Source organism: Caloenas nicobarica, chromosome 5 (genome assembly GCF_036013445.1).
Source record: "Caloenas nicobarica isolate bCalNic1 chromosome 5, bCalNic1.hap1, whole genome shotgun sequence".
NCBI lineage: Eukaryota > Metazoa > Chordata > Aves > Columbiformes > Columbidae > Caloenas > Caloenas nicobarica.
The window spans coordinates 3,078,262-3,104,193 of record NC_088249.1 but is presented as its reverse complement, the minus strand read 5'-3'; the positions used below and the strand labels follow the sequence as shown (position 1 = coordinate 3,104,193).

At 47.7% G+C, this 25,932-nt stretch overlaps 1 protein-coding gene across 8 annotated transcripts in view; it reads left to right on the top strand.

Annotated features, from left to right (window-relative positions):
- The first annotated feature begins 587 nt into the window (after positions 1 to 587).
- KTN1 (kinectin 1) overlaps positions 588 to 25,932 on the top strand; it is an 82,215-nt gene continuing 56,870 nt past the window's right edge. For all 8 annotated transcript variants that reach the window (XM_065635442.1, XM_065635441.1, XM_065635440.1 and 5 more), the window contains exons 1-2: positions 588 to 684; positions 25,199 to 25,749. In XM_065635442.1, the coding sequence (XP_065491514.1) occupies positions 25,233 to 25,749 (517 nt within the window). In that variant the 5' untranslated portion in view covers positions 588 to 684; positions 25,199 to 25,232. The remainder of the gene's footprint in view (positions 685 to 25,198; positions 25,750 to 25,932) is intronic.

The window sequence follows — 25,932 nt, the reverse complement described above, 5'->3', positions numbered from 1 at the left end:
ATGGGTGGGGGATGCCTGGGGGGTGTGATCCCTCTCTGTGAGTGGGGCTTGGGTGGGGAGATCCCTTGGGTATCCCTGCGTGGGGGAGGTCTAGGGGGGTGTGATCTCTGTCCGTGGGTGGGGTTTGGGTGGGGAGATCTCTTGGGGATTCCTGCGTGGGGGACGTTTGGGGGGGTGGGATCTCTGTCTGTGAGTGGGGTGATCCCTGCGTGGGGGAGGTCTAGGGGGGTGTGATCCCTGTCCGTGGGTGGGGAGACCCCTGCGTGGGGAGGTCTGGGTGGGTGATCCTCCCGTACAGGAGGGGGATCCCCTTGCCCACGGGAGGGGTCTGGCTGGATGTCCCCACACACGCAGGACACTCTGCGTGGGGGAGCTCCGGGTGGGCGATCTCTCCCCTTCCGTGGGTATCCGTGTGGGGCACCGGGGGGGTCCCCACGCCCGGGGCGGGGCTCTGGCCGGGCTGGAGGCGGCCGGGGACCCCCGCGGCCGGGTCGCGGCGGAGGCAGCGGCAGCGCCGCGCCTTTAACGGGCGGGGGGGCCGGCAGACGCGGCGGACGTGCGGTGCCGCCCCCTCCCGCCCTCCCTCCTTCCCTTCCTGCCCGCCAGCGCCGCGCAGGCACCGGCTCTGCCGCCGCTCCCTCCGCTCCGCACGGCCCGGCCCGACTCGGCCCGTCGCGCTTCACGGTGAGTCCCGCTCGGGGAGCGCCCGGCCCGGTGAGCGGGGCCGGTAGCGGGGCCTGCCCGCGGCCTGCCCGCTGAGGGCCGGCGGGCCTAGGCCGCGGCGTGGCCGGGCCGCGGGCGGGCGGCGCCGGCAGGTGGGCGGCGGGGCGGGCCCGGGGCTGCGGCCCGGCGGGCGGGCGGGTTCCGGCGGCGCGGTCCCCGCTGCCCTCCCGGGGCCGGCGGGGGAAGGGGGGGTGAGGGCGGCGGTGGCGCCGCGGGCCCCGCTCCGGGGGGAGAAGCGGGTCCCACCCGTGGCCGTGGGGCGGTGGGGTTGGGTGCCTCCCCGCACGTCTCCCCGTAACCTTCCCGAACCCAAGTTCACCGGTAAAAAAAAAAAAAAAAACCCAGGAGAAAAATGAAATTGTGTCGGTGGTTTTCTGTGTCGCTACCTGCACCCCGCCAGAGGCACGAAGCTGTGAAGGGCGGCTGAGTAAAAAAAAAAATAATAACCCCCAAACTGATTTTTTTAAGAACACCCGTGGCTTTCATCCCCCCGGGTAACATCAGGTGTGAAGCCAATGCTGCAGTGCCCGGGTGGCCTTGCAAACTCTGATGAAGCTGAAACGCTCTGGCGTGTTTTGTATTCGTGTGTTGGCACCAACTGAATGCAGTAAAATACGCGGCTTTTCCCCATGTTCATCGGGGATATTTTGTTTTTTTAAAATAGCACCTGCATGGGTTGCGTGCAGCTGCGTTAACCCCGGAGGTGTTAATATCCCCCCCTGGCTCTACTCCTCCTCTACTCACAGCTTGCTCCTTGCTGGAACCCTTCCCTGGTGTGCGGGTTATTGAGGGGGAAGGAAAAGTTAAGGCGGCAAAGCTACATCTCTTATTTCAGTTGATGAAGTATTTTAATTAAGTGGTTGTTAAGAGTAATGCAGCAGTGTCTTTTCTGCATTAGGCAATGCCAAACGCCAGTTTCTAGCGATGTGCATTTACCTGTCTGCTTTAGACTTGTCAGTTTATAACCTTTTTTTCCCCAAAGGCTTTGCTGGATATTTTGAGATCACTGTTAGACTTGAAGATCGTTTCTTGCTTTGTGGAAGAGGACCTACTCTGCTGTAGTCCTTTTCTGTTTGAATTTCTTTTTTTTTAAAAAGTGTTTTCATTGCCGCCTCTGTCCAGCATCACACGTATGGTATTTTGTAGACATAACTGACAGGTTCTATTTAACATCTCTTTACTTATGACAAGGCAGAAATCCCTCACTGCGAAGTCTGAACTGATTGCTGCGAAAGTTAAATGGGGATTCAGTTCCCACATTCCACCTTCTTTCAAGTATTTTTCTTGCCTGTTCTCTCGGCGGATCGCTGACATCCCCCGTTTGGTTTGGGCTGGAAGCATTTCTGTGCCTTGTGGACCTCTTCCCTCTAACTGCGCTGTAATTTCTGTCCGCGAACAGGCCATGCAACTCGCTTTACCACATATTTTTTCTCTTGCCTCATATGCTGATGCTGCTTTCTGCATGCTGTGATTAAAATAACTTTTGTGTATAACTGCAGCAGGGGAAGGTTGGGGTTTGGATAGGAACACTAATTCTCTGTTAAGAGTTATTACCAAATACCTTTTTTGTTAGTTTTCCTTTTTTCCACCCTCCCCTTATCGAGCCAGTCTCAAGGAGATGCTTTCTGCTCTCAGAAGTAGCAGCAGCAGTAGGAGAAAAGAACACAATTAGTTTTTAGTTTGGTCCTTTATCCCCCACGGCCATAAGCCCCCTATTCCAGATAACTTAGCCTGCTAACTACTTTGTTTTTGACAGCTTTTGAAGAAAAAGGGAAGACTTGCTGATGCCTGTGTAATGCTGTGGTGTTGTTCGGGTTGGCCACAGAGCAGCTTTCCTTTGCATCAGCTGCTCTCACTGTTGGAGATGAGGTGGTTCTGGCTCAAAAATGTCTAATCATTGCTTGACCCTCAGTGCTGTAAACCCAAAGTTAACAAAATCCTCCAGAAACTGAAATTCCCTGTGAATTTCAGAAGCGATGGGTATAGATTAAATACATTTTAGGCCAAGACCCTTAAGCATAAGGACACTGAGGGGGGGAGAGGACATGTGTTTTATTTTAAGCATCAAACTTGGTTGCTCCTAATCCCTTCCCCCGCTGCTGCCAAGACACCCACTTCTCACCATTGACTTCTCGAGAGCTTCATCTCCCAAGTTTAGTTCCCTGATCATACCCCAATTACGTGCCTGAGTAAATAGCGTGAATGCCCCCCCGTGCTGTCCTGGAGGGGTGGGGAAAAAAGAACACAGAGCAGCAGGAGGAGGGGAATTCTTCATTCCCTCTTATCTGCTCCGAAAGTCATGGCAGCGAGCGGCCGATACGAACCTGAGAGTGGAAGAGAGCCCCCGATCAGGTTTAGTTTTCCCCATTTATAGCACCCATCCGTGCTGTGGATGCCTTTCGCAACATAACTGCTTTTAAGGTGAAACTTGATGGGTTTATTCTTTGTCTCTGTCTCCATGGGATAGTGTTGGAAAGTCTCCTCCAAGTCTTGCTGAATTTCCATCTTTATGATGTTTGTGGCCAGTTCATATAATTTGTTTTTGTTCTAGCGTTTCCATTAGGTTTAAATGGTTGTTTTCCCTCCCTGATGTGATTAGAGGGAGCAATTGGATCCCCTCTTGACCACTTGTTTTGATAGGTTAAACTCATCAAAGTGTTTAAGTCTCCTCCTGTTGTTGTCTTGTCAATATTCCCAGGGTTTCCGTGTCAGTGAAAAACCTTTTGCCTTGCTCTTCAAAACCTTTTTAATATAAAGGGAATTTTACGCATCTGCATTCGGCTCTTAGGCTTCCTGCTCTGTGTTGGCAAACCAGCAGGATTGGACTGTTTTTTTTAAAAATGAATGTTTTTGGCGGGGCTGCTCACTGCACTGAGCTCTCGAACTTTTTGACATTCCTTGAGTGATTGTTTTAGACTAATGAGACAGGGAGTTGCCGGGATAAATCTGTCCCAGACAAATCACTTTTGTTAATGACTGTGCATAAACTCCAGAGATGACAGATTGGAGAATTACCAGCTCATGACTCTTGGGAATCTGTTTCTCCTCTCATTGTTATACAAGATGTCCAAGCGAGCAAAATGCATAATGCCTTTTTTTTAAAAAAATAGTATTTATGTTTTTAGAAATGTAAAAGCTTCCTGTTCGCATGCCTGAACTACAGCTGGTTGCTGAACAGGGGGTACTTCTGAGCTCTGAAAACTTTCTATTTCTTGCCAGAATGGAGCCTTGAGGGTAATTTCAAACCACATGGGCTTGTTGGAGCTTTTTGCATGCCGACACCTGCAGTTTCTTGTTTGGGAACACATTTGTCCCTGCTGGTGTGGGCACTGCCTGGGAGACTTGGATTCCTACTTGTGACCGCCGGCACTTGATGGTGGGGGATATTTCCAATGAGTTCGGAGCGGGAGCAGCAGCCCTGGCATCACTAAGGACTGTAGGTTGATCTGGAGTTGGCTTTTTAATTGAAGAATTGGTCTTTAGCTGGTGGGGGGAGTCGCAGAGCGGATCCAGGTGCTCCTCCGAGCAGGGAGACACTATGCAGGCATCCGCAAGTCCTGCCATTCCGCTGTGAGAGGGTTTTTTTTCTTTCCACCCACGTGAGAGCTAAAGCAGCGTCCGGGCCAGGTTCCCTGTGTTGGAACTCGGCCTCTCTTGGTCACCGCTACTGCCCGTGTGCTGCGGTCTAATGAGATTATATGAGAATGAATAAGTGAATCTTAATAAATGAGCTTATGGGAAGCACTGTCAGGTCAACTTAAGCCCTAAATATAGGTACTGGGCAGAGTGCAGGCTTGGTTCAGTGTCTATCCATACAGCAAAATTAAGCAGAGGTCTCCTGGGAATGCATAAGTTCTGCAGCCTTGCTGTCTTGTTGACCCGGCTGCTCCAGTGTCTTGGTATGAGAAATACCAAAATCCACTCAAATATGGGCATTCTGTATTTGAAGTTTCTTGGGGTGTTGGAAGGGGAAGTCAGGGCTGTGGAAACTAAATCTGAGGTGCCAAAGAATGCAAATCTGATGATCCTTTTTAATGCTTTCCATTCAACTAAAGGTGATTTTTTTTGAGTAAGTCTCTTTGATACTTTGGAAAACAGGAAAAAAGGGAAAGGGTTTCTTTTGCACATATGCATGGGAAAACCTCTGGAAAGCTGCTTCTGACTCTTTCTAACACAAACAATATTGTCTCTTCTTGTGACTATATAACGCAAGTAAATTGTTTGGGAGCTTCAAGCCTTGAATTTTGCTGTGCAATGTGTGGGAGATGGGAGGGAGAGGACGGGCAGGAACTCTAAGGCTTGTGGGTTAATCAGAAGTAAAATAGTTACTTTTATGCAGCTCTCCTCATTTTCTGCGATGTTCTTTGGTTTCCTTAGTGCTTTGTGGCTGCCCTGCTTATCGAAATCCACAGGTCTAAATTCCTGTTACTGAAGAGAAGAAGTAGATGAAATTCCTTCCCCTTTTCTTCCCAAGAAGATTTATTTAAAGGAATAGCATTGTTTCTTTTTCACATGAAACCTCATCTTTGCTTGCAGATCGCTGAGGCTGCATTATAGCTCGGAGAAAGTGTCTGTAAATTAGTAATATGAGCAAGCTACTCGTTTTCTTGCACTAATAATCCCTATTATAAATAGCAAGGCCCTCTGCTAGCATTAGCAGCTCCCTGCTGCTCTCACTGTGGGGTGTGCAGGATTTTCAGTGGTAGCGAAGTATAGAAAGCCAGCACTTCTTGCAGGATTTTGCTCTTTCCCGTTGGTCCCCCTCCCTCCTGGCTCATCCCGCTGTCTGGATCCGCTCATGCCCGGGAATCCCGCAGATCTTTGCGCTGCTTGAGAACAGCCGGTAACCGCTCCCCCCCTGCAGGAAACATCTTTAAGCCCTTTTACGCCGTAAAGTTGCGGAAATAGAGCAAAACTCCTGGTTTCCTTCAAGTTGTAGCTAAATGACTGAGCATTGGGGAGGGCTTTTTCTGTCTCGGAAGAGGCGTGTTGATGTTGTCCAGCAAAACTTGAGTTCTCATTTTTGGATTGTACGTATTAATTGAATAACTAACCTTCCCAGCCTGCCTGACTGGTGTCCAGCTCGTCGAGTATGTGTTGGATGACCCAGGGAAAATAAAGCTTGAGTTCAGAATTACATGAATGTCGAAGACTTGTAAAGCCTGGTATATTTATGCCCGTGATTCACGGCGCTTCCAAAAACAGTCCAGCTCTCATCCTGCGGAGGGGAAGTACCTCGGTCCAGTGTTATCATCTGGCGTTTAGCTGTGTCACCCGCCAGAGCAATATAAACTGAGCCTGAGTTATTTTGGCGCCTCTATTCTTTTCCTTCCAAATCTCACCCTGCCAGCGTTTCTTGTAGAAGAAATACTGGCTTAGTTCTGCTTTACGCTCTCCCGTACGGGCTGAAAATGGTAAGTAGGGTATTTTATTTCAGGGATGTGACAAATTTTAGTACATCTCATTCCTGTCTGTGATGTGAAAAGGTGTCTTTTGTCTGCCTGCAACCACACAGGAAGGAAGTTATTGAGTCCAGGAGATAAAAGCGCCGTCTCCTCCCCTGCTCCTCAGCTTGGCAGCGCTCTGCTCTCGTCCTGCTTGTAGCAGGGTGGAGCAGAAAATTTTCATGGGAAAATGTGAGTGGATTTGTAATCTATTTGCGAGTGCGTAGCTGTCAAGGAAGATGATGACTAAGCTATTGCACAAGGTGCAGCTCTTCAGGGAGTGTACCAGGATTGGACTGGATCGTGACTGACTGATAAGAGAGCCTATAACATCAGTCAGCTGTAATTTTATTATTACTGGTTTAATCTGACCACTGGCTGCAGCTACTTTTTTTTTTTCCCCTCAGCCTATTTGCTGCGGGGTTTTAAGTTGAAAAGTCCATACTCAGTGAGTACAAAGAAAAAAGCCGAATTTATTAGAGGAAACTGAGCGTCTGGTGGGGAGTGCTGGGTGACAGGAGCATTTTAAAGCTGATGGTCCATAGAAAGCAATGTTTCTTCTTGCTTCCCAAGCCAGTGTGAAAGGCTGCCGTGATGGTTAGTGCTGCTGTGTCCTCCAAATCATGTTGCATGATGACGTCCTACCTTGACTTTCATGTAGGCATCGCCTTTTTCCCTGTTGTGCACAGACCTAAGTGGGTACGTGGAACCGGTTGCAGCATCTCTTCTGCCCTTTTCCCTTCCAGCTCCAGATGTACTTGGAGAGCAGCACCGTGGCTGCAGCAAGTTGTGCCCAACTGGTCTCTCATGGGGCATCTTCGGATCTGAGAAATGATCCGAGTGTAGTGGTGCCGTGCCAGGAAGGGCCCTTTCCCCCGGGGCTAGGTGGGGATTTTTCTCCCTCCTCTAACTTACTGTCTTCTGGGGTGGCTTTGGCATGTCCTTCTCTTGGACCAGGCAGCATCCGCAGTTCTCAGTGGGGTGCAGGGCTGGGAAGTTGGCAGAAAGTGGAGTTTATGGGTGAATGCTGTCGCCCGTGTCACACCTACCGACCTTTGCTTGTGTAAATACTTGTTGGCAGCGTGTGTGGCTTCAGCTATGATGGGCTGATAAAGCACCGTGCTGCTTTTTTCTTTCATTGTGCTGCCTCGTTCTGTATTTCCAGCAGTGGTGGTGGAGGTCCCTCAGAGCTTTGCTTCTCCAGGTTCAAAATCTGACCGAGGAGGAACTGTTTGCCCTGATGTTTGCTGAGAAGTGTCCTCACCAAGCCTGTCCTAGCATAGACAATGAAAACCATTGTCCAGAAGAGAGGCAGAGGTGGCACCCCAGAACCTTTGGAAGCCACCAAGCTGCAGGGAGGATTTATGGAGGTTGTGTTAGGACTTTACTGGCTTCCCTGGGCTTTCCCAGGGCAGCTCGATGGGGGCACCAACAGTCCCCCCCTTGTTACCGTCACATAAGGTCACTTCCACATCTGCAGCCTGTGCCACCCTACCCCTAGCATTGGGTTGCGTGCTAAATTTAGTAAACCTCTTTACAGCTTAGTGCGTGCATGTGTGTGTATGTAAAACCAGATTCTTTTTGTTTTAAAGTAGCTTTTAATGCGTTAGAGCCTAGTACAAATGCACAGTAAAGCCAGGCTTTCTCTGCATGGGTGGCAGTACCCTGGGCCAGCGGTGGGAGGGACAGGGACGGTGTTTCTCTGCCTGGGTGTACTTCAATGTGTGGATTTGATGGGGTGTGGAGCACCACGGGAGGGAGGGAAGGTTGCTGAGGCACCATTACGACTTGCATAACGCGGTGTGCAGTCTGAGGAGGCACGTGAGAAGTGCTAGCGAAGGGGTTGGGTTGCAGAAGTTTTATAAAGGCTTGTGAAAATTCTTGGTCAGATGCTTCCATTACAAGCCTTTCTTTCCAGTCCCCCGTTCTCGATCTCCCAGTTTCTACCTCTTCTCTGTGCTACTTGTGTGCCAGAAGAAGAATTTGCTGGCTTCAGGTTTGGTGTGTACCTATTTCTAAGTAGATTTCTTAATCCCTGCTCCCCATTCCAGGCTACTGGAGGATTAGTTTGAGGTGTACGCAGAGTCGTGAGTTTAGATGTGTGTGGTTGCAGTGAAGTGTTTGCTCGATCCTCGCACACCGAAGGAGGAGCACATTGTGGGACAGCGAAGCGAGGAGAGCGAGAACCCAGAGAAGCACGAGGGAAATGACCTGAATTACTCTGTGTATCTGTTGTTGAGCATTTTTAGGCCTTTTTAACAACTTGGCATGCTCTCAAGTTCAGCTCAGCACCGTGCTGATCAGTAAAGCTGAGTGCATTGGGGTGGGTGTGCGTGCATGTGTTATGGGGCTGTTTTGGGAGGGGAACTCTGGAATGTTGGGTTACTGACTTGAACTCAAAGTTCTGAAAATAGTGAAATGCATATTGGAAGTCACTTTAGGAAACTCTTACAAGCTTGGTTGTTATGGTCACAAGTGGAAAAAGCCAAGAAACCCCTAGAGATGCAAACTGAACACATTTTTGGGGGAGATTCTTGCGTATTACTGCCCAGCTCCCAACAATATGCTGTATATGGAGTTATGCAGTGAACTGGGTTGTGGAACTGGGACCACTGTGGCTGTGGAGTGTTGCTACTCAGAAACACCGTCAAGCCTCAGCATCGCTTACCTGGGGACTTGACAGCCACACAAGGAAGGTGGTCAAAGAAAACTCCTTCACAGCGCGGCCCAGGCGTAATTCAAGTATGTTAAGCAACTCTACAGAGAAGCTGGAGCCTTTTCCCTGATGCCAGAGGGGAGCTTAGTGTCCTACTCTGCATGTTTAGGCAAGATGCCAATCTCACCTTGGAGTCTGCCGAAATGCTGCACCGGTTCCTGAGTGCGTGTGACCTTCTTAAGCTGCCTGCCCGCATCCCGAAGGCTCCGTGCACCGATGACATTGTGCGTCGTTTCTTTATGTGCGAGCACCTTCAGCAGACTGTTAAACAAAGCACAGGGAGGTTAACAAGGTGAAAAGAAACCTTATGGAGAGAAACGTGTGGTGCTGCTGTTGAGGAGCATGTGTCCTCGGTGTGGAAGTTGAAAGGATGGTGTCTCGGTGGAGCTGTAGCCGGGGAGATCCCTGTCGTAGGGCAGGAGGTGTTTGGGGTAGAGAATGAGCTGAGCTCTTAGTGCTGCCTTTGATAAATGTGCATTGTCTCAAAGGAGAGTGGAGAGGGACCTTAACACCATGGGGACAGACTTTTTAGCAGGGCCTGTTGTGATAGGACAAGGGGTGATGGGTTTAAACTGAAGGAGGGGAGATTCAGTCTGGACACGAGGAAGGAATTGTTGGCCCTGAGGGTGGTGAGAGCCTGGCCCAGGTTGGCCAGAGAGGTGGTGGCTGAACCATCCCTGGAGACATCCCCGGCCAGGCTGGACGGGGCTCTGAGCAACCTGAGCTGGTGCAGATGTCCCTGCTCATGGCAGGGGGGGAGCTGGGAAGATCCCTTACAACCCAAACTGTTCTATGACTTCACCTGTCCCAGTAGGGAAATGAACGCAGTTCAGCAATTTCTTCAGCTTCATGTTGTGCTTTTAAATTGAATTAAAAGTTGCAACTCGTACACAATTTACACTTCAAAACAGGCTGGGGTAAGTTGTACAGTGCCAATACTGTAGGGATTGTTTCGAAGGCCTATTTTGTTCCTTATCCATTTTGAAACTTTAAACTAAGATTTCTAAGAGTATCAGTGGCACCATGTTCTGCAGCTTAAGGGATCTAGCTCAGATATAGAAGTGCCGTCTTTGTGCCTGTGTGAGAACATACTCTAGGACGAATGTTGAAGGACAGCTTTGCTATGGAGCAGTCAAACTAAATCGTGTTTTTTGTGCAAGTCTTGGCTGTGGGAGTCTGTTCAGCCTTTGGCTGGTGTGGATTTGTGCTGGAGCAGAAAGTCAAAATGTCAGTGTTGTAGGAAGCCCGTCATCAGCAGAAGCTTCTGTGGTCCAAATTCAGTCCTGAATGTACCTCTGCGCATTCCCTGTGTTTGAAGGGATGAGCAAGGTTTTAATCTGGCAATCGATTTTAAGTTTAATGTGTAGTTGTAATAAGATTCAACCCTGTTTCGTGGGTGTGACTAGGGATTAAAACACATCGATTTCTACTAGTGAAAGAGTAGTAAAGAGCTCTCACATCAGTTAAAACATAATCCTTGCAGTCCTGGGGCTCTGGTTCACCTCTGGCTAAGTGGCAGGGGTGGCAATTAGGATCTGCTGCTATATGGGCAGGTGAAATAAAACCAGCACCCATGCTCTGTAGGGAGGCTGCAGATTCAGCATTGAGCACCTTTGGATTGGTGACCGAGAACATTTTTTTTCCCAGCTTGCAGTCAAGATGCATTCACGGCCTGTAACTACCCATTTCTAACGCCTGCTTAAGCCTGGCTGTTCAAGTTTACTGACGTTTTTATGTCTTTTTGAACCAGGACTGTAGGTATACAGTACTAAAAGTAAAAATAGGCACAGCTTACCCAGCTGTGCAGGCTGAATTGGAAGCAATTCCAGCTGGGGAGTCTTGTAATACTCGTACTTCCCAAGTCCCAGTTTAGTAGTTGTGCTTTGCATGTTGATGATAACTCTATTTATGATGCTTCTGTTAACATAGAGGAACTCCGACTTCTATATATTGAGTCTACATTCCTCCTATCGTTTAGCCTAAACTAAAGTTGCCCTTTTAAAATCTTGAGGTTGAAAAGTAACTGTATACCCCCGAGTTTTAAACTCTTAGCATATTTGAAAATTTACTACTGCTCTGTAAACTTGGATTGTTTAACTGATGGATGCTTTTTTCTACTATACAGTATGTGGTGAGAAGGGAGAAAGTTGCCTATTGATTTCCTCTGCCTTTCCAGCTGAAGAATTATCAAGACTTAGCCTAACAATGGGGTATAGTAATCTTGTTTCAAATGCTGCTTTCTGATGCTGTTGTTGTTCAACTTGGTCTGTGCCACATTCACAGTAATTTTAATGCAGCAGTCACGTTTTCTTTCCCTTTAGAGAAAACTGAAATCGCTCAACTGCTTAGACATAATGTGTGCACTAAATAGTGTCTTAAAACTTCAGGTAGTTAGAAGAAACCACATGAAAGCATCTAGATCTAATAAGATTCACAATCACTTAGGAGTTTTGGTTTTCGTCTATGAGTTAACAACTCTCCTTTAACTTGCAGTTTGTTTCCAAGGCAGGTTAATCTCATTTTCCTCTAGGAATTCAAGTAGATGAGAGCATCCTTCTGCTCTTGGCTTCTCCTTTTGTCCATTGCTGATTAACAATAGGATCATTGAGTCACCGAGAGGTTAACGAAACACTTTTTTGTCAGTGGTCCAATCTCTTTGTATAGTTGTGTGGAACAGCAGACTGAACAGAAATAATGGGAAAATCTTGTTTGTGGAATGACCGGGGCTGTCATTTTGCAATACCAGAGCAAAGACCTGCTTAAGCTTCAGGCTTCTGGCTGTGAACGAGGTGGCTGATCACAAATCCCTCTGCAAGAACATGAAATATGAGTTTCTCTGCATCTTTTCCGCTTAACAGTGTTGGACCTAGGGAGATATGAATGATTGCAGTTGGTTCAGCAGTAGCTTCCCGTTTAGTATTTTAAATGGTTTTGTTACGATGAGTCTTCTGGGGTTTGGCATTAGGAAAAGGCTGAATTGTAGCCCTTAATTATGGAGTGCAGGGACAATTGCAGCCGGACAGACAGGCAGCGGTCCAGCTCCGCTCTTAGTGAGCGATGCTTTTGTGCTGCGCCATCCCCCTGCACAAATGACCATAGCAGGCTGTTGCTAGATTGATTGGTTTTGATCTCTTTATAGGGAAGAGGTTTGAAAGCTCTAATTTTGGGTTTATCACAGCAGTCCTTCAGGCTTCTGCCCTGTTGTTCTGAGTAAATGTTACCGTAGCTGCCCCAAAGAGCTTCCTATGGGATTAAAAAGCAGCTATGAAATCCGTTTGTACTGGGGCACCAGTGGCTTGGCTTGTGTGGATGCTGTGGCAAAATAGAATCATAGAACTGTTTTGGTTGGAAAAGATGTTTAAGGTCATCAAGTCCAACCATTAACCCAGCACAGCCAAGTCCATCTCTAACCCATGTCCCTAAGAACCTCATCTCTGCATCTGTTCAACCCCTCCAGGGACGATGACTCCACCACTGCCCTGGGCAGCCTGTTCCAATGCCCGACAGCCCAATAATTGCAAGGAGAGCTTTGGAGGAGCAGAGTTTTGCTGGCAGCCTGGCCCCTGTCCATGTGCAGGCGATGGAGAGCGTTGAGGAGTCCAGGGGAAGCTCAGCTTGGGGTGGTGCAAGATGGGCTTGTGCTCTGTGGTGTGGGCTGGGACTTCCAGATGCCACAACTTCACTTTATCTTTATTTTCCCCTCCTGGGAGCTGCCGAGCCTCCGTGGTGGCTGCTGTACACATGGCATCGCATTTTCCTGTTGGGGATGTTAAAAATACATGCTACAGTTTTCCCTTTCCACATACCAAAATGTTTTAATGTGCTGCTGCTTTGATTAGTCATTTCCTCTTCCTTTGTTCCTTTCACAACAGGGTAAAGGACTACGGGCACATACTTCAGGAAAATCTTGTATGGTTAAGAAGTCTGCTAAATAGATTCTTCTGGGTTAAAACCTGTCTTTGCTGGCAGAAGATGACTTCTGTTCTCAATCTGTTAAACAGACATTTAAAAATAAGTCTGGCTAAATCACCTTTATGGTATTCATACTAAGAATATCTTTGCCTGATTTATTTTTGCAGGGGAAGGAAATTCTAATATGAACAAGGTTAATACTCCTACTGCAGAACGAGTGGTAGGTTTAAAACTTTCTTGTGTGGCTGGAGAAATTCAAGTGAGTAGGCTAAAATGTTATCTGACCAATATGGTTAGGGGCAAAGTTGAGTAGAAATTTGGAGAATCGAGCAGTAAATTAAGACCTACCTTTTCCTAGGTATGTGCAGACTTCTGAAATATCTCTCCTAAACAAAATGTCATCCTCGTTAGCAGTCCCAGCAGACACCTTCCACTAGACCAGGTTGCCCAAAGCCTCGTCCAGCCTGGCCTGGGATGTCTCCAGAGATGGGGCATCTGCCACCTTTGTGGGCAGCCTGTTCCAGGGCCTCACCACCCTCATGGGGCAGAATTTCTTCCTTATATCTGATCTAAATCTCCCCTCTTTCAGTTTAAAACCATCACCCCTTGCCCTGTCACTACAGGCCCTTGTAAAAAGTTCCTCTCTAGCTTTCCCATAGGTCTCCTTTAGGTACTGGAGGGCTGCTATAAGATCTCCTGGAGCCTTCTCCAGGCTGAACACCCCAACTCTCAGCCTGTCCTCACATCAGAGCTGTTCCAGCCCTCTGCTCATCTTTGTGGCCTCTTCTGGACTCGCTCCAACAGGTCCATGTCCCTCTCATGTCAGTGGCTCCAGAGCTGGCCCAGCACTGCAGGGGGGTCTCACCAGAGCCGGGCAGAGGGGCAGAGTCACCTCCCTCCACCTGCTGGTCACACTTCTTCTGAAGCAGCCCAGGTTATGATTGGCTTTCTGGGCTGTGAGCACACATTGCTGGGTCATGTTGAGCTTTTTGTCAACCAACACCCTCAAGTCCTTCTCCTTAGGGCTGCTCTCAATCCATTCTCCCAAGTAACCAGGTCTCCTTTTTCCTTATGGAGAGGGACCGTATTTTCCCTAGACTTCCTTTTGCCACCAATGTACCTATAGAAGCTTTTCTTGTTGCTCTTGATGTCCCTGGCTGTATTCTATCAACGTGTTAGCTTTTCTAACCTGATCACTGGCTGCTTGGACAATATTTCTGTATTCCTCCCAGCCTGCCTGTCCTTGCTTCTACCCTCTGCAGGCGGCTTTTTGTGTTTGCGATTGTCCAGGAGCTCCTTGTTCATCCGTGCAGGCCTCCTGGAGGTGATGGTTGAGTATCAACCAGCTTCCTTGGGCCCCTCTTCCCTCCAGGGCTTTATCCCATGGTACTCTACCAAGGAGATCCCAGAAGAGGCCAAAGGCTGCTCTCCTGAAGTTCAGGGTGGTGAGTTTGCTGTGCACCCTCCTTGCTGCCCTGAAGATCTTGAACGCCACCATTTCATGGTCACTGCAGCCAATGCTGCCCTTGAGCTTTGCCTTCCCCACTAGCCCCTCCTTGTTGATGAGACCAAGGTCTGGTGTAGCACCTCTCCTCATTGGTTCCTCTGTCACTTGGAGAAGGAAGTTGTTACAACACATTCCAGGAACCTCCTGGATCGCTCACGCCCTGCTGTGTTGTCCCTCCAACAGATACTGGCACGGTTGAAGTCCCCCATGAGGACCAGGGCTTGTGAACGTGAGGCTGCTCCTGTCTGTCTATGGAGGGCCTCATCCACTTGGTCTTCCTGGTTGGGTGGCCTGTAGCAGACCCCCACTGTAATGTCATCTGCCCCTGCCCTCCCTTTAATCCTGACCGATAAGCTCTTGGTTGGTTCCTCATCCATCCCCAGGTGGAGCTCCATGCTGGATCTCCAAGGACCACTCCAGGTGGTCATTGACGTAGGGGGTGATACCCCCCTCTTTGTCTCCCCTGCCTGTCCTTCCTTAAGAGCCTGTATCCTTCCATTCCAATGCTCCAGTCATAGGAGCCGTCCCACCATGTCTCCGTGATGCCAGTAAGATTACAGCCCTGCAGGTGTGCACAAGTTTCCAGCTCCTCTGGTTTATCCCCCATGCTACGTGTGTTTGCATGGAGGCATTTGAGCTCCCAGTGCAGCTGAGTTACTGGCTGGAGTGGCTGGAACTCCATTGTCCTGCTCTTCAGGTCCTCTCGTGCTGACCTATGATTCTGCTTCAGGCTGTGGGCATCTGTTACTGGCACTGGCATCAAACTGGTAGGAATGGGATGGGTTGAGGTTCCCCTCCCCTTAGTTTGAAGCCTTCTTCACCAGCTTGGCAAGCCTATGACCGAAGATGCTCTTCCCCTTCTCTGACAGACGGACCCGATCAGCCACCAGCAGACCAGGTTCCTCCAAGCCAGTCCCATGATCTAAGTGGCCAGAGCCCTGGCTGTGGCACCAGTCCTGTCACCATTTGTTGATTTGCCAGATTTGACTGGCCCTTTCCTTCCCTTTGACTGGGAGGACTGAAGAGAAAACTACCTGATCTCCAGACTGCTGCTCCAGGGCTCTGTAACCCTTCTTGATGTTCTCAGGCTGCTCTTGGCTGTGTCCCTGGTGCCCACAGGAAACAAGAACGGTGGATAACAGTACGAGGTTTGGTGGTCTCTTGGTGACATCCCTAATGTGAGCCCCTGCTAAGAGCACACCTGTCTAGAGAGTACATCAGGTCAGCAAATGGTGGCTCTGGACCTCTTGGAACCTTAGTTGGACATTCAGAAAAGGTTCTTCACCCAGAGGGTGCTGGACACTGGAACAGGCTCCCCAGGGAGGTGTCACGGCCCCAACCTGACAGTGTTCAAGAAGAGACTGGACAACGTCCTCAGACCCACGGTGTGAACTGTGGGGTTGTCCTGTGCAGGGACAGGAGTTGGACTCCATGATCCTTGTGGATCCCTTCCAGCTCAAAATGTTCTGTGATTCTTGGAAGAGAGTCCCCTGCTGCTGTCACCTTTTCTCAGTTGTGCTGGTTGTTCTCCAGGGAGCAGGTCGAGCTGCCTTATTCTGCTCCATCGTCTCTCCCGGTGTGACGGGTCTTTCCTCTTCAGTTTGCAGAGCAGTTAAGCGGTACTGCAAGGGCACCTCAGGCCTCGGGGGAAGTCTCTTAGGTCTTTTGCTTGACTATTTGCAGCTCTTGTATATATAAACTTTTTTTTTTTAAATGAGCATTAGCCTCCCAGTACTGAGATGCCATTCATACTTTCACAGCAATCTGCGCAGGCAAAAAAAAAAAAAAGAAAAAGAAGCTGGACTGAGGCCTTTTCCTCTTTTGTTTCTGTCTCCCCTTATTTTACACTTAGTTTTAAAACCATAAACAAAATACATAATATAGGAATGTATATTTAATAGTTATATTTACTATACACACTGGGGAAGGGAAAATGTTTCGTTCTAGCTGTTTTTTCTTTGCAGATTGCTGTGAAAGTACGAGAGGAATCTGGGTGCTGAGAAGCTACTGCTTGTACCTGCTTTCCTCTGTCTTTCTGTGCTTGTGGAGACTGAATTGGATGTAAAGATGAGAAAAGGCTGTAGCAGCCCCAAATTTCTCAAGAGATGATCTTAATTTTTTTTTTTACTTGGAATTTGGGGCTGTGCCTCATTTGTGACCAGAGGGGGGTCAACTGCGTAATTGCCGTGGGTGCTGTAGAGCTTGTTTTAATCAAGTTAAAGTAATATGTGGTTGGCAAAGGTAGGTGCAGAAGCCTCAGAGTAAATATACTTAAACTAGGGCAAATTTCCTCCATGGCGGAGAGGATTAAGCCGTGTTGGGGTCTGACATCCTGATACCCTCGCAGCTGAGCCCCTCCACCCGCCGTGTTTTGGCAGAGCCAGGTTTGGGAATGACGCTGCGTGTGGTTCCGTCAGCAGAGATGGACAAGGTGGGTGACGAACGGCTTTGTGACCCCAGCCGAAGGATGTGCAAATGCTTGTGCTGGTTATGCCAAAACTCTGTGCCTTAGGAAAGGGCGTCGTAGTGGCTAAAAAACCCAAACCCCGAGCAAACCCGGGGGCGTGTGCAGAGCTCTGTGCTGTAGCTGTCGTATTGGATCTGTCCCCAGTTTTGGGGGATGACAGCTGTGCTCTGAGCCTTTCCATGGGTCCAAGGTGAAGATTATACTGTGAATATATATTTATATACAATAGACCACACCAGATGTCAAAAGGCCTTTGTTGAGGTGCATAGTGGCTTTCAAGTTGTGTCAGTGGCTTTCGCGTGTTGTAAACCTGAGCTGCTATGGACTGTTGCATCAACCTGGCTTGTAAAAACCTCTGTTAACTTTCCAGACAGCTAATGGGAATAATAAGGCATGGCCTGATTCCTCTGTCCTGTCCAGGTGCTGAGCACAAACACGGTTCAGGTGCAGTTGCGTGTGTTTAATGCTTCTGCCTGGCTGACCCCGAGAGTCCTGGCTTAAATCTGCACTTGGTTTGTGCTGCTGGATGGGTTCGTGTTGCAGGAGACCCTTTGATGCTTGAAAACTACACAATGTGTAGAATCGCCGCTCAGGCCAGTGACGTAAACTCAGCTTTGGCTGTTAATCTGCTGTTTTGTCTCTTAGTATGGAACCCTGTGTTAATCTGGCCTTGGCAAAACCCCAAGTTCCAGGGTTGCCTGCAAAGCCTGACCTAACGAGTTAATAAATGTTGGGTTTATTGCGATGTATAGTTACATCTTGAGCAAGCCTGCAAAAACCACGCGTTGCAGTGCAGCTGGGCGCTGCTGCGATGAGAACAGCGCAGGTCGCTTTTAATCAAGTCTGTATGTTGACACTATTAAAAATGTAAACTTGATTCTTTTCTAAAATGCGGCTTAAAAGCTACAGCTGCCTTGTTGACTGGGTTTGTCGGCTCTATCTGGCAGCTTTGGAGAAGAGAGGCTTTGCTGCCCAGCTTGCAGTTCCGAGCAGCTGTACCGACATCTTCCCTCGCCTTAACGTCAGCGGAATTGCTCACGCTGGTGCGTTCGTATGGCTACTTGTGCAGCCCTTTTTGCTGTTGAATTGTGCCTTCTGATGGAAGGCACGCGATGGAAAGGAGCAGATCTAACGGGGGATCTTCGGGCTGTTTGGAGCTGTGACCTTGGCCTTGGGACGCGAGCAAAAACCGCAAGTTGAGAAAACAGACATCTGTGTCGAACCTTTCGTTTAGATTTTGCTGCTCTTTGGTCCTTCCTGAGAGTCTGTGTTGTGTGGGTTTTTTTGTATTTTGAGAAGTATCACTTCCCAGTTCACGCGTAGAAGCGAGTGGTGATTGAAGAGCAAATGTCGGATCTGGTCTGTGCTTGAGAGGAGAGCAGGGAAGGGGAAACACTCTCCCAAAAGACCGTGAGCTTGCTGCTCGGGTGTTTAAATGCCTCTCAAATAGTTCTCGGTGGTGTGGGCAGAGCGTGTCTGTACACGAGCGTGTGAAAGAAGGAGCCGAGGAAGCCTCAGGGACTCCCTGGAAATAGCGATGAGAAGATGCGGACTTGCTGAGTAACGCTGAGAGCCCTCTTGGGGCACAGCCCTCTCCTGTTGGATGAAAGAAGCCTTTTATCCTTTACAGGCGCTTGGGAAGAAGGTAGTGTAAAGATAATTTATCTTCTGATTTTGTGTGCGTTAGAAGTTAGTGATTTCAAGGAAAAACCTGCAGTTTCTGGAGTCCAGTGTGGCCAAGGATGCTTTCCTGTGGTACTGATGTGTGCCAGTTTTTTATCCCAAATAACATAAATACTGCAAGAAACATATTGGTTTCCTAAGATTTTTCAGTCCTGGACAATATCGGTGTCTTTGTGCTTTGGTGAACCACACGGGTTGCTGCTCTGTGCAGTTTTGGGGTATTCGGCCAAGCTGCTGGGCAGGAGCGCGATTTTTCCAGCCCGTTCCTTGCTCTTTGCCAACAACCGGCGTGCATGATTTTATCCCCCAGGTAAACGGCGAGGTTGCTCGCTCTGCTTTCACTGATGCTAAACCCGGCTCTGGGCTTTATCCCGCAGCCCAGGTGGTTTCAGGGCGGCAGGTCCCGCATCCTGGATCCCTGCCCTGCCTTAGCTTGTGTGGACTTGCCCGACTGCAGTGGAAACCTCCGAAATTCTCCTCGCAAACCCTTGCGGGAGGTACCTGGGTGCTTGGACAAGAGCAAGGTCATTGTCAGATAGCGGTGGCAAGGTCTTGTAGCCGTCTTGCATTCCTACCTTGCTCTCGGCACCAGGTGTTGGCTCTAAAGATGTGTTCAAAAACCCTAAAAGTGAAGGCTTTTGTTAAGCAAAGCTACTCTTTTATTTCTGGATTTTAATAAATAGCGTGTCTGTGTTAACTAACATCAAGTGACTGAGAGCAGACAGAGCCCAACAGATGGTACAAACAGCGGCACGTTTGGAATGGAAAATATTTACCTAGAGGGTATTTGAAGCACTGAGATTGTGCTCTGCAAATGGCTTAATTGTATCAGCGTAATCAAGTGAAGAAGAGCAAGATTTATTGACAAGTCTCATTCTCCTCTTGCTGTTAGTGGTTTGGAGGGGGTGTCAAGCACTGTTAAGCAGGTCTCCTTCCCAGAGAAGAGAAACCTTAATATGTGAGTGGCTCAGTCTGTAATTTCAAGTGTCTACAGCTTTCTTCCATTGCTACATAAATCATGCTGTCAGGGCGAGTGGTTTTTAAATGAAAGAGACGTGGAGCTTGAACCGCCGTTTATTAAGCTTCCCCCCAGTCTTAGTTCTGAGTGGGCTTCTGTAAACAGAGCACAGAAATGCAGCTGTAAGAGTAGAGTTCAAACAGAATATGAAAAAAATGTTAAGTTTTACCATCTGGGTCAAAACTGACAGGGCCATTTAGACTTTTAGCTTTTCTAGGGGGTGGGTGCTTCATTGCACACCGTAGTTGTGCGAACTTAAGTGACTCGTAAGAAGATTGCGTGTGATTTTGCTGGAAGCTCTGCCTTTTTCCTTCCATAGGTGGCAAGTGAGACTTACATATAATACCTTATTTTCTGGTTTTGGGTGTACTCGGCTCTCCTTGCTGGTATTTGCTGGAAAGAGGGTGTGTTTTTGGGAATGGGTAGCCCTTGATTAGGAAGGCTGAGGAGGACGTTGAGTCATTGCAAGGGACATGGAGATGTGTTATTTTTTCAGTGACATATGGGGCTGCTTTTTTTTTTTTAAAAAAAAAACCCAACACAACAAAAAAAAACCCCACCAAACCAACCAAAGTTGTAACTCTGCAGTTTTTTCTTACCGTGTAGCAATACTGATGTTAAAGGAACTGCCTTCAGGTTTTTCTGGCAGCTCATCTTCCTAGAGCTCGAGCCCAGCTGTGCTTCAGTTATTTAATGCTCACGAACAAAGTCACAGGGAGCTGGTTGCTCCCGCTTGTGTGGATGAGGAATAGGCACAGAATGGCTAAACATCTTGTTTAATATTCTGTTTTACCTCTGGCAGGTCTGGGTTTACTTGCCTCAGTTTTTGGGCATCGTCTCTCGAAGAGCTCTGGGGGAAGATACACAGCGTGTCGCTAACTGTGTGCAGAGTAAGGGAAAAATCCTGTGATCTGTTTGAGGAATTTATTGAATACAGATACTCCTCTGAGACCCCTTGCTGGGTTCCTAGTGACTGTTGAATGCGAGGGCTTGCGTTTAGTCTGTGTGCAAGCTTCAGAAGATCCCAGGGAAAATACCCCAAGTAAAGAAGCTGTTGCCTTAGCTAAATCATATGTGGTGTCTCCTAAACTGCTTAATATTAAAAAAAACTTGCCACCTTGGTACCTATATTTCCCCTGCCTTAATGTTACTTTTTCAAAGAGGCACAAATCGCTGGAGATCACGTGTATCTCTGTACCCAAGCGTCTATAGAAGCCGTGCTTTAATGTGCTGAGGCTACGCTACAAGTGACTCAATAGCCAGATGGAGCTATAATTTATTTCTGTTTTCCCAAGTAAGCTGATCCCCTGGACCTAAACTGAATGAATACCCTGTGAAATGTTGGTATCTGTGCAGGGTGAAATTTGAGATTTAAATGTGAGCAGCGAAGGGTGTGTTACAAAAGCCTGGCAGCGTTAACTAGCAGAGGCAGTCAGGTGCAAGCAATAGCGCCGCGCTGGAGTTCAGAAATAGTTGTTTTCTGTGGCATGGGCTCTGTTTAGGGGAACAAAAGTGCGATTCTTTTGTTAAACGCAGGATGGGAACAGTAACCGAGTCTGTGTGCAGGCTGGGACAGATGCGGTTTGTTCCCCTTTTTCAGAATGACTAAAGGGATGTTGTGAGTTCTTGAATTTACAGATGTAATGGGAGCGTGTCTGCAAGTGGGGAGCCTGGCACGGGCTCTAAGAAATGTGCCTGATAAATATCGGGTTAAATATGAAATATGGATGAAAGGTGAGTATTTAACTAAATACCTGCAGATTTAAAAGTAGCTGAAGTGTCAATGTCTCTTGTTGGCAATAGCGAGGGGGTGCGTACGTGCAATTTCTGCCAGGGATTGCGGCTCTGAGCGGGTCGAGAGCTCGTGCAGCTGCCCCCAAAGTTGTCCGAGGAAGGGAAGTGAGTGATAAATCCCTTCGCCAGCCCTTCTGGGGAGGGGAAATAATATTTTTGTGAGGTTCTTTCATATTTCCATAGCTAACGGGAATGGGCTGAACTGTAAGACTAAATCCTGATGAGCAGTTAAGCTGCTATGCGAAGGTGTTTTTAAGTTAATGTAGCATTCACTTTTTTTCTGGTTTAATAGAAGCTGCTTTGTCCTGTTGCATTGTGTATGGCATAGGATTTTTTTCCCTCTATACATTGTTTCTATTCTTTCTTAGCTTGTCAATGTAATAAGGAAGTATAAACAGGAATAGAGAAACTTGTTTAGTAATTACAGATTGTCAGGGGACAACTGCAAACTGTGTTTGAGCCAAAAGACTGTCTGTTTACCCCAAGGATGCCACTTCTATAAAGTCATCTTGACAAGAGGCGGATGGCAAAGGATGTCATCTTGTCATTCTGCACGCAAGCCAGCAGCGCTGGTATCCTTCCAGAAGTGATTTTTAAATGCCCTTGCTTATGCGGGGCTGAGATTGGAAATGAGAGTAAAACCATCAGAGCAGAGCTCGTTTGCCATTCCTGGATGTGCTTAATCAATTCCAGTTACATCCCGAGGCGCTTACTTTTTTTTTTTTTTTTTGAACCCTGCTTCCATGTGAAAGGCTGGATTTGTGTATGTGTTTTTCCCACTGGACTTTGGAGCAGAAATCTGCATGCCTATGGTCACAGTGTTTGGGGTGGAAATGTTCATTTGGCTCAAGTTCTGCTTCGCCCTGATGAGTGAGAGAGGGATGGGAGCAGTGATTGAGGCTGTGCAGGCTCTGGAGCTCCTGACTGCTGAGCTGGCCAGACCTGGGGGCATGAGGAACTGTGTGACCAGAGGGTCGAGGGAGGTTGTTCCTCCCCCTCTGCTCTGCCCTGGTGAGGCCGCATCTGGAGTTGTGTGTCAGTTCTGGGCTCCCCAGTTTAAGAAGGACAAGGAATTACTGGAGAGAGTCCATGGGAGGGACACAGAGATGCTGAGGAGTCTGGAGCATCTTTGTGATGAGGAGACACTGAGAGAGCTGGGGCTGTTCAGCTGGAGAAGAGAAGCTGAGAGGGATCTGATCAATGGGATCAATATCTCAGGGTGGGTGTCAGAGGATGGACCAGACTCTGTTCAGTGGTGCCCAACGCCAGGGTGAGGGGCAACGGGCACAGACTGAAACACAGGAGGGTCCATCTGAACATGAGGAGAAACTTCTTTGCTGGGAGGTGCCAGAGCCTGGCCCAGGCTGCCCAGAGCAGCTGTGGAGTCTCCTTCTCTGAGACATTCAAACCCGCCTGGACCGACCTGTGTGATCTGCTCTGGTGACCCTGCGTGAGCAGGGGGGCTGCACTGGGGGATCTCCAGAGGTCCCTTCAACCCCAACCAGCCTGTGATTCACTGGGTCTGGTGCAGAGTGTAAACGTTCCCGGTGCAGAAGTGGATTAATGCAGGGAGAGGAGGGCTGGGTGATGGATGGGGCTTGGCAGAGCTGCCAGGGCTGAGATCAGAGCTCATCTTCTCCAGTATGCATTCCCCACTCACACTAGCTGTTATAATTATGTATTTACAGCTCCTATTGAAAACATTTAAATGTGTCTGGCCTCTCTGGTCTCAAAGCAACAATTGTTTTCTGCTTATACTTAGCCCTGCCTTGACCATCACACCTCCTGACACTTGATGTCTCGAACCTTTGCCACGTTTGTTTTGCCGAGCGCGTGATTTGACCCGAGCATCTGCTGTCGGGCGCTGGCAACGCGGCGATGGCTGCGGGGTGTGCTGGTTGGCGCTGGGCTGAAGCAATCGGCCGGGTTTTTGGCCTCTGGATCGCCAAGGCAGAGGGGGGATGTTCTGTGCTCTTTGTGGTTAGGTATTGTAATCGTCGCAGTAATGTGATCAACTTCATTACACTTGTGAAAAATCTGCTTAATTACGTGTTTACTTTGGGGATTAGCTTCTCCCGTAAGCGTTCAATATTGACTTTGGCCAAGACGTGTTTTCAAGATCTGCTTCCTTCAAGAGGTGACTAATATAAGATCATATAGCGCAGGAAGCTGGTTTTATCAAGTAGCTGTAGTTAATCATTTTGAAAGCTCCAGCTTAGTTTCAAGCATCTGTGCTTTTTCTCCCCTTCCTGCCATCCCTCTCAACCCTTCTGAAACTTTCTGTGCTGGACATAATTTGACACTGAAGCCTTTTTGGTGAGTGTGCACGCACAGAAAATAAACACAAACTGGGAGAAAACTTAATGTTAAGACAGCTGACGAATAATCGGCGTATTGAAATATTAGCCTTTTATTTGGATAGCTTAATAGCCAAATTAGAGTTCCCACTCCTTGCTTTCTGTGCTGCTCAATGCACTGTACAAATAAATTATCACAGTAGCTCCTCTCTGTCCAGAAACTATTATGTGTAACAACTCTTCTCTCTTGAGCTTAAGCCAGGCTCTAAACCCAGCTCTCACCAATGTGAGTTTACGATTAGCAGCTTCCAGCACAGCCAGGAGTTGAGGTACAACTTTAAATGTAACATTATCAGATATTTAATGAGTAATCCCTTGCCCAGAAGCAAGGAGAACACGTCCCCTCCCTGCACCGTGCAACTTCTACGTGGACTTTATTCCCTGTGCCTTCAGTACACACATCTATTTTTCTTTTTCTAACCAATGTTTTAAGGTGTGGGGCAGTTCTCCCTACTGTTTTGGGGGTTATTTCACTTAAGCCTGTGTGAAACTCTCATCCTTGAGCTGGTTGAGGAGAAGCAGAAGGGCAGACTGATGTGTAACTAGCTGTGCCCACAGTCTTGGATGGAGAAAAATATAGCTGAAGCATGGTGGTTTTTAAACTGAGTTGGTGAATTAGGGATCGCACTTGCCTTAATTACAGTGTCGATTGTGTTTTTTATATGGTTGGTGCTTTTTTCCCTTGGAACAAAGGGTCTGGAGAAGATTCGAATTCTTCCTCTGTTTGTAGTGATCAGTTATGAAATGGGAAAATCTGGCTTGTCTTGGTCCCAAAATTAGGTTTATAGCTTCATTCTGACTTTTTTTAGCTCTGTGATTGCTGCTTTTTAAAAAAAAAAAAAAAAATTTCTTGGGGCATAAGTACTGTTTTCCTCTAATCACCCTGGATCATCTGCCCTGGCAGTGGTACACACTTACACGCACAATATAAGTAACATCTTCTGGGTTTTTTTCTGTAAGTCTGTGGAATTTTCATGAGTTTAAAGCTGGGTTTTAGACTTCAAAAAGCAGTTTTAAAAACACCTGATTCGTTCTGGTTGACTAAAATTTAGGGCTTCTTCCCCTCGTTCCACTTCTGAAGCTGTCATAAATCTGGGCACAAATGGAAGTTGAAATTGAAACTCCCACTTGCCAAGATAAAAATCTTAATTTGTTATGTTTGATTTACGGCAAAAAAAGAGAAGCGTTGCTCTGCGTGTACTGGTCCTTATTTCACAGCCTCTGAAAATGCTGACTTGTGTGTTTCTAAAATCAAAAGCTTTAACTTTATGAAATTTGCTTAGGAAGGGAGAATGAGAAAGATGAAGAAAAGTGAGGAGCAGAACTGATCTCTTCTGAGATCATCGGTCTTGCAAACTGCAGCTCCTTTCTATCCAGGGTAACAACTTTGAAGCAAATGGTAAATGATTTCTGAAGTTGTTCCATGATTGATATAGTTTGGTAATTTTATTGAAAGCTATTTTAAGGCTTCTCTAAAGCAATGACAAAGCTTCTTTTGTTATTATAATTGGTGGGGGAAATAATATTGAGGAAAACCTGTTGAAAATCTGATTTTTCTTTCTCTTTTCCCCCTACAGGTTTTTTTAAAAAATATCGCTAAGAAGCAGCACAATGGAGTTTTACGAGTCTACCTACTTTATCATCCTTATTCCTTCTGTGGTTATTACAGTCATCTTCCTCTTCTTTTGGCTTTTCATGAAAGAGACTTTATACGATGAAGTCCTCGCGAAACAGAAAAGGGACCTCAAATTTCCACCTACCAAGACTGATAAAAAGAAAACCGAGAAGAAGAAGAACAAGAAGAAAGAAGCTCAGAATGGGAACATCCACGAGTCCGACTCTGAAAGTTCCCCTCGGGACTTTAAGCTCTCGGATGCCCTGGGTATGGATGAAGATCACGTCGCTCCCGTCCCCGTTCCCGAAGTGTCTGCCGGTGTTAGGGAACGGAAGAAGAAGGAGAAGAAGCATAAGGCCGTTCAAGATGATCACGTAACTAGGGAGTCGGAAGGATCCAAGTCTTCAGGCAAGAAAGTAGATCCAGTCCCTGTTACAAAACAGCCCACTCCACCATCTGAATCAGCAGCAGCTAAGAAGAAGCCTGGGCAGAAGAAGCAGAAAAATGGAATGGGTATCTGATGTTGCATATGCTTCTTGCACAGAACGCCAAAACCGTGTTCTGCTTTTTGCAAGGCCACAGAGTGTCTCTCTCACAACTGTTCTGCCTGATCTCTGTGGGGCAAAACTCATTTCTAACCTTTTCCTTTTGAGGAGCTATTGCTTTTCTCCCCACTGTTTTTCATCCGGCAGCAAT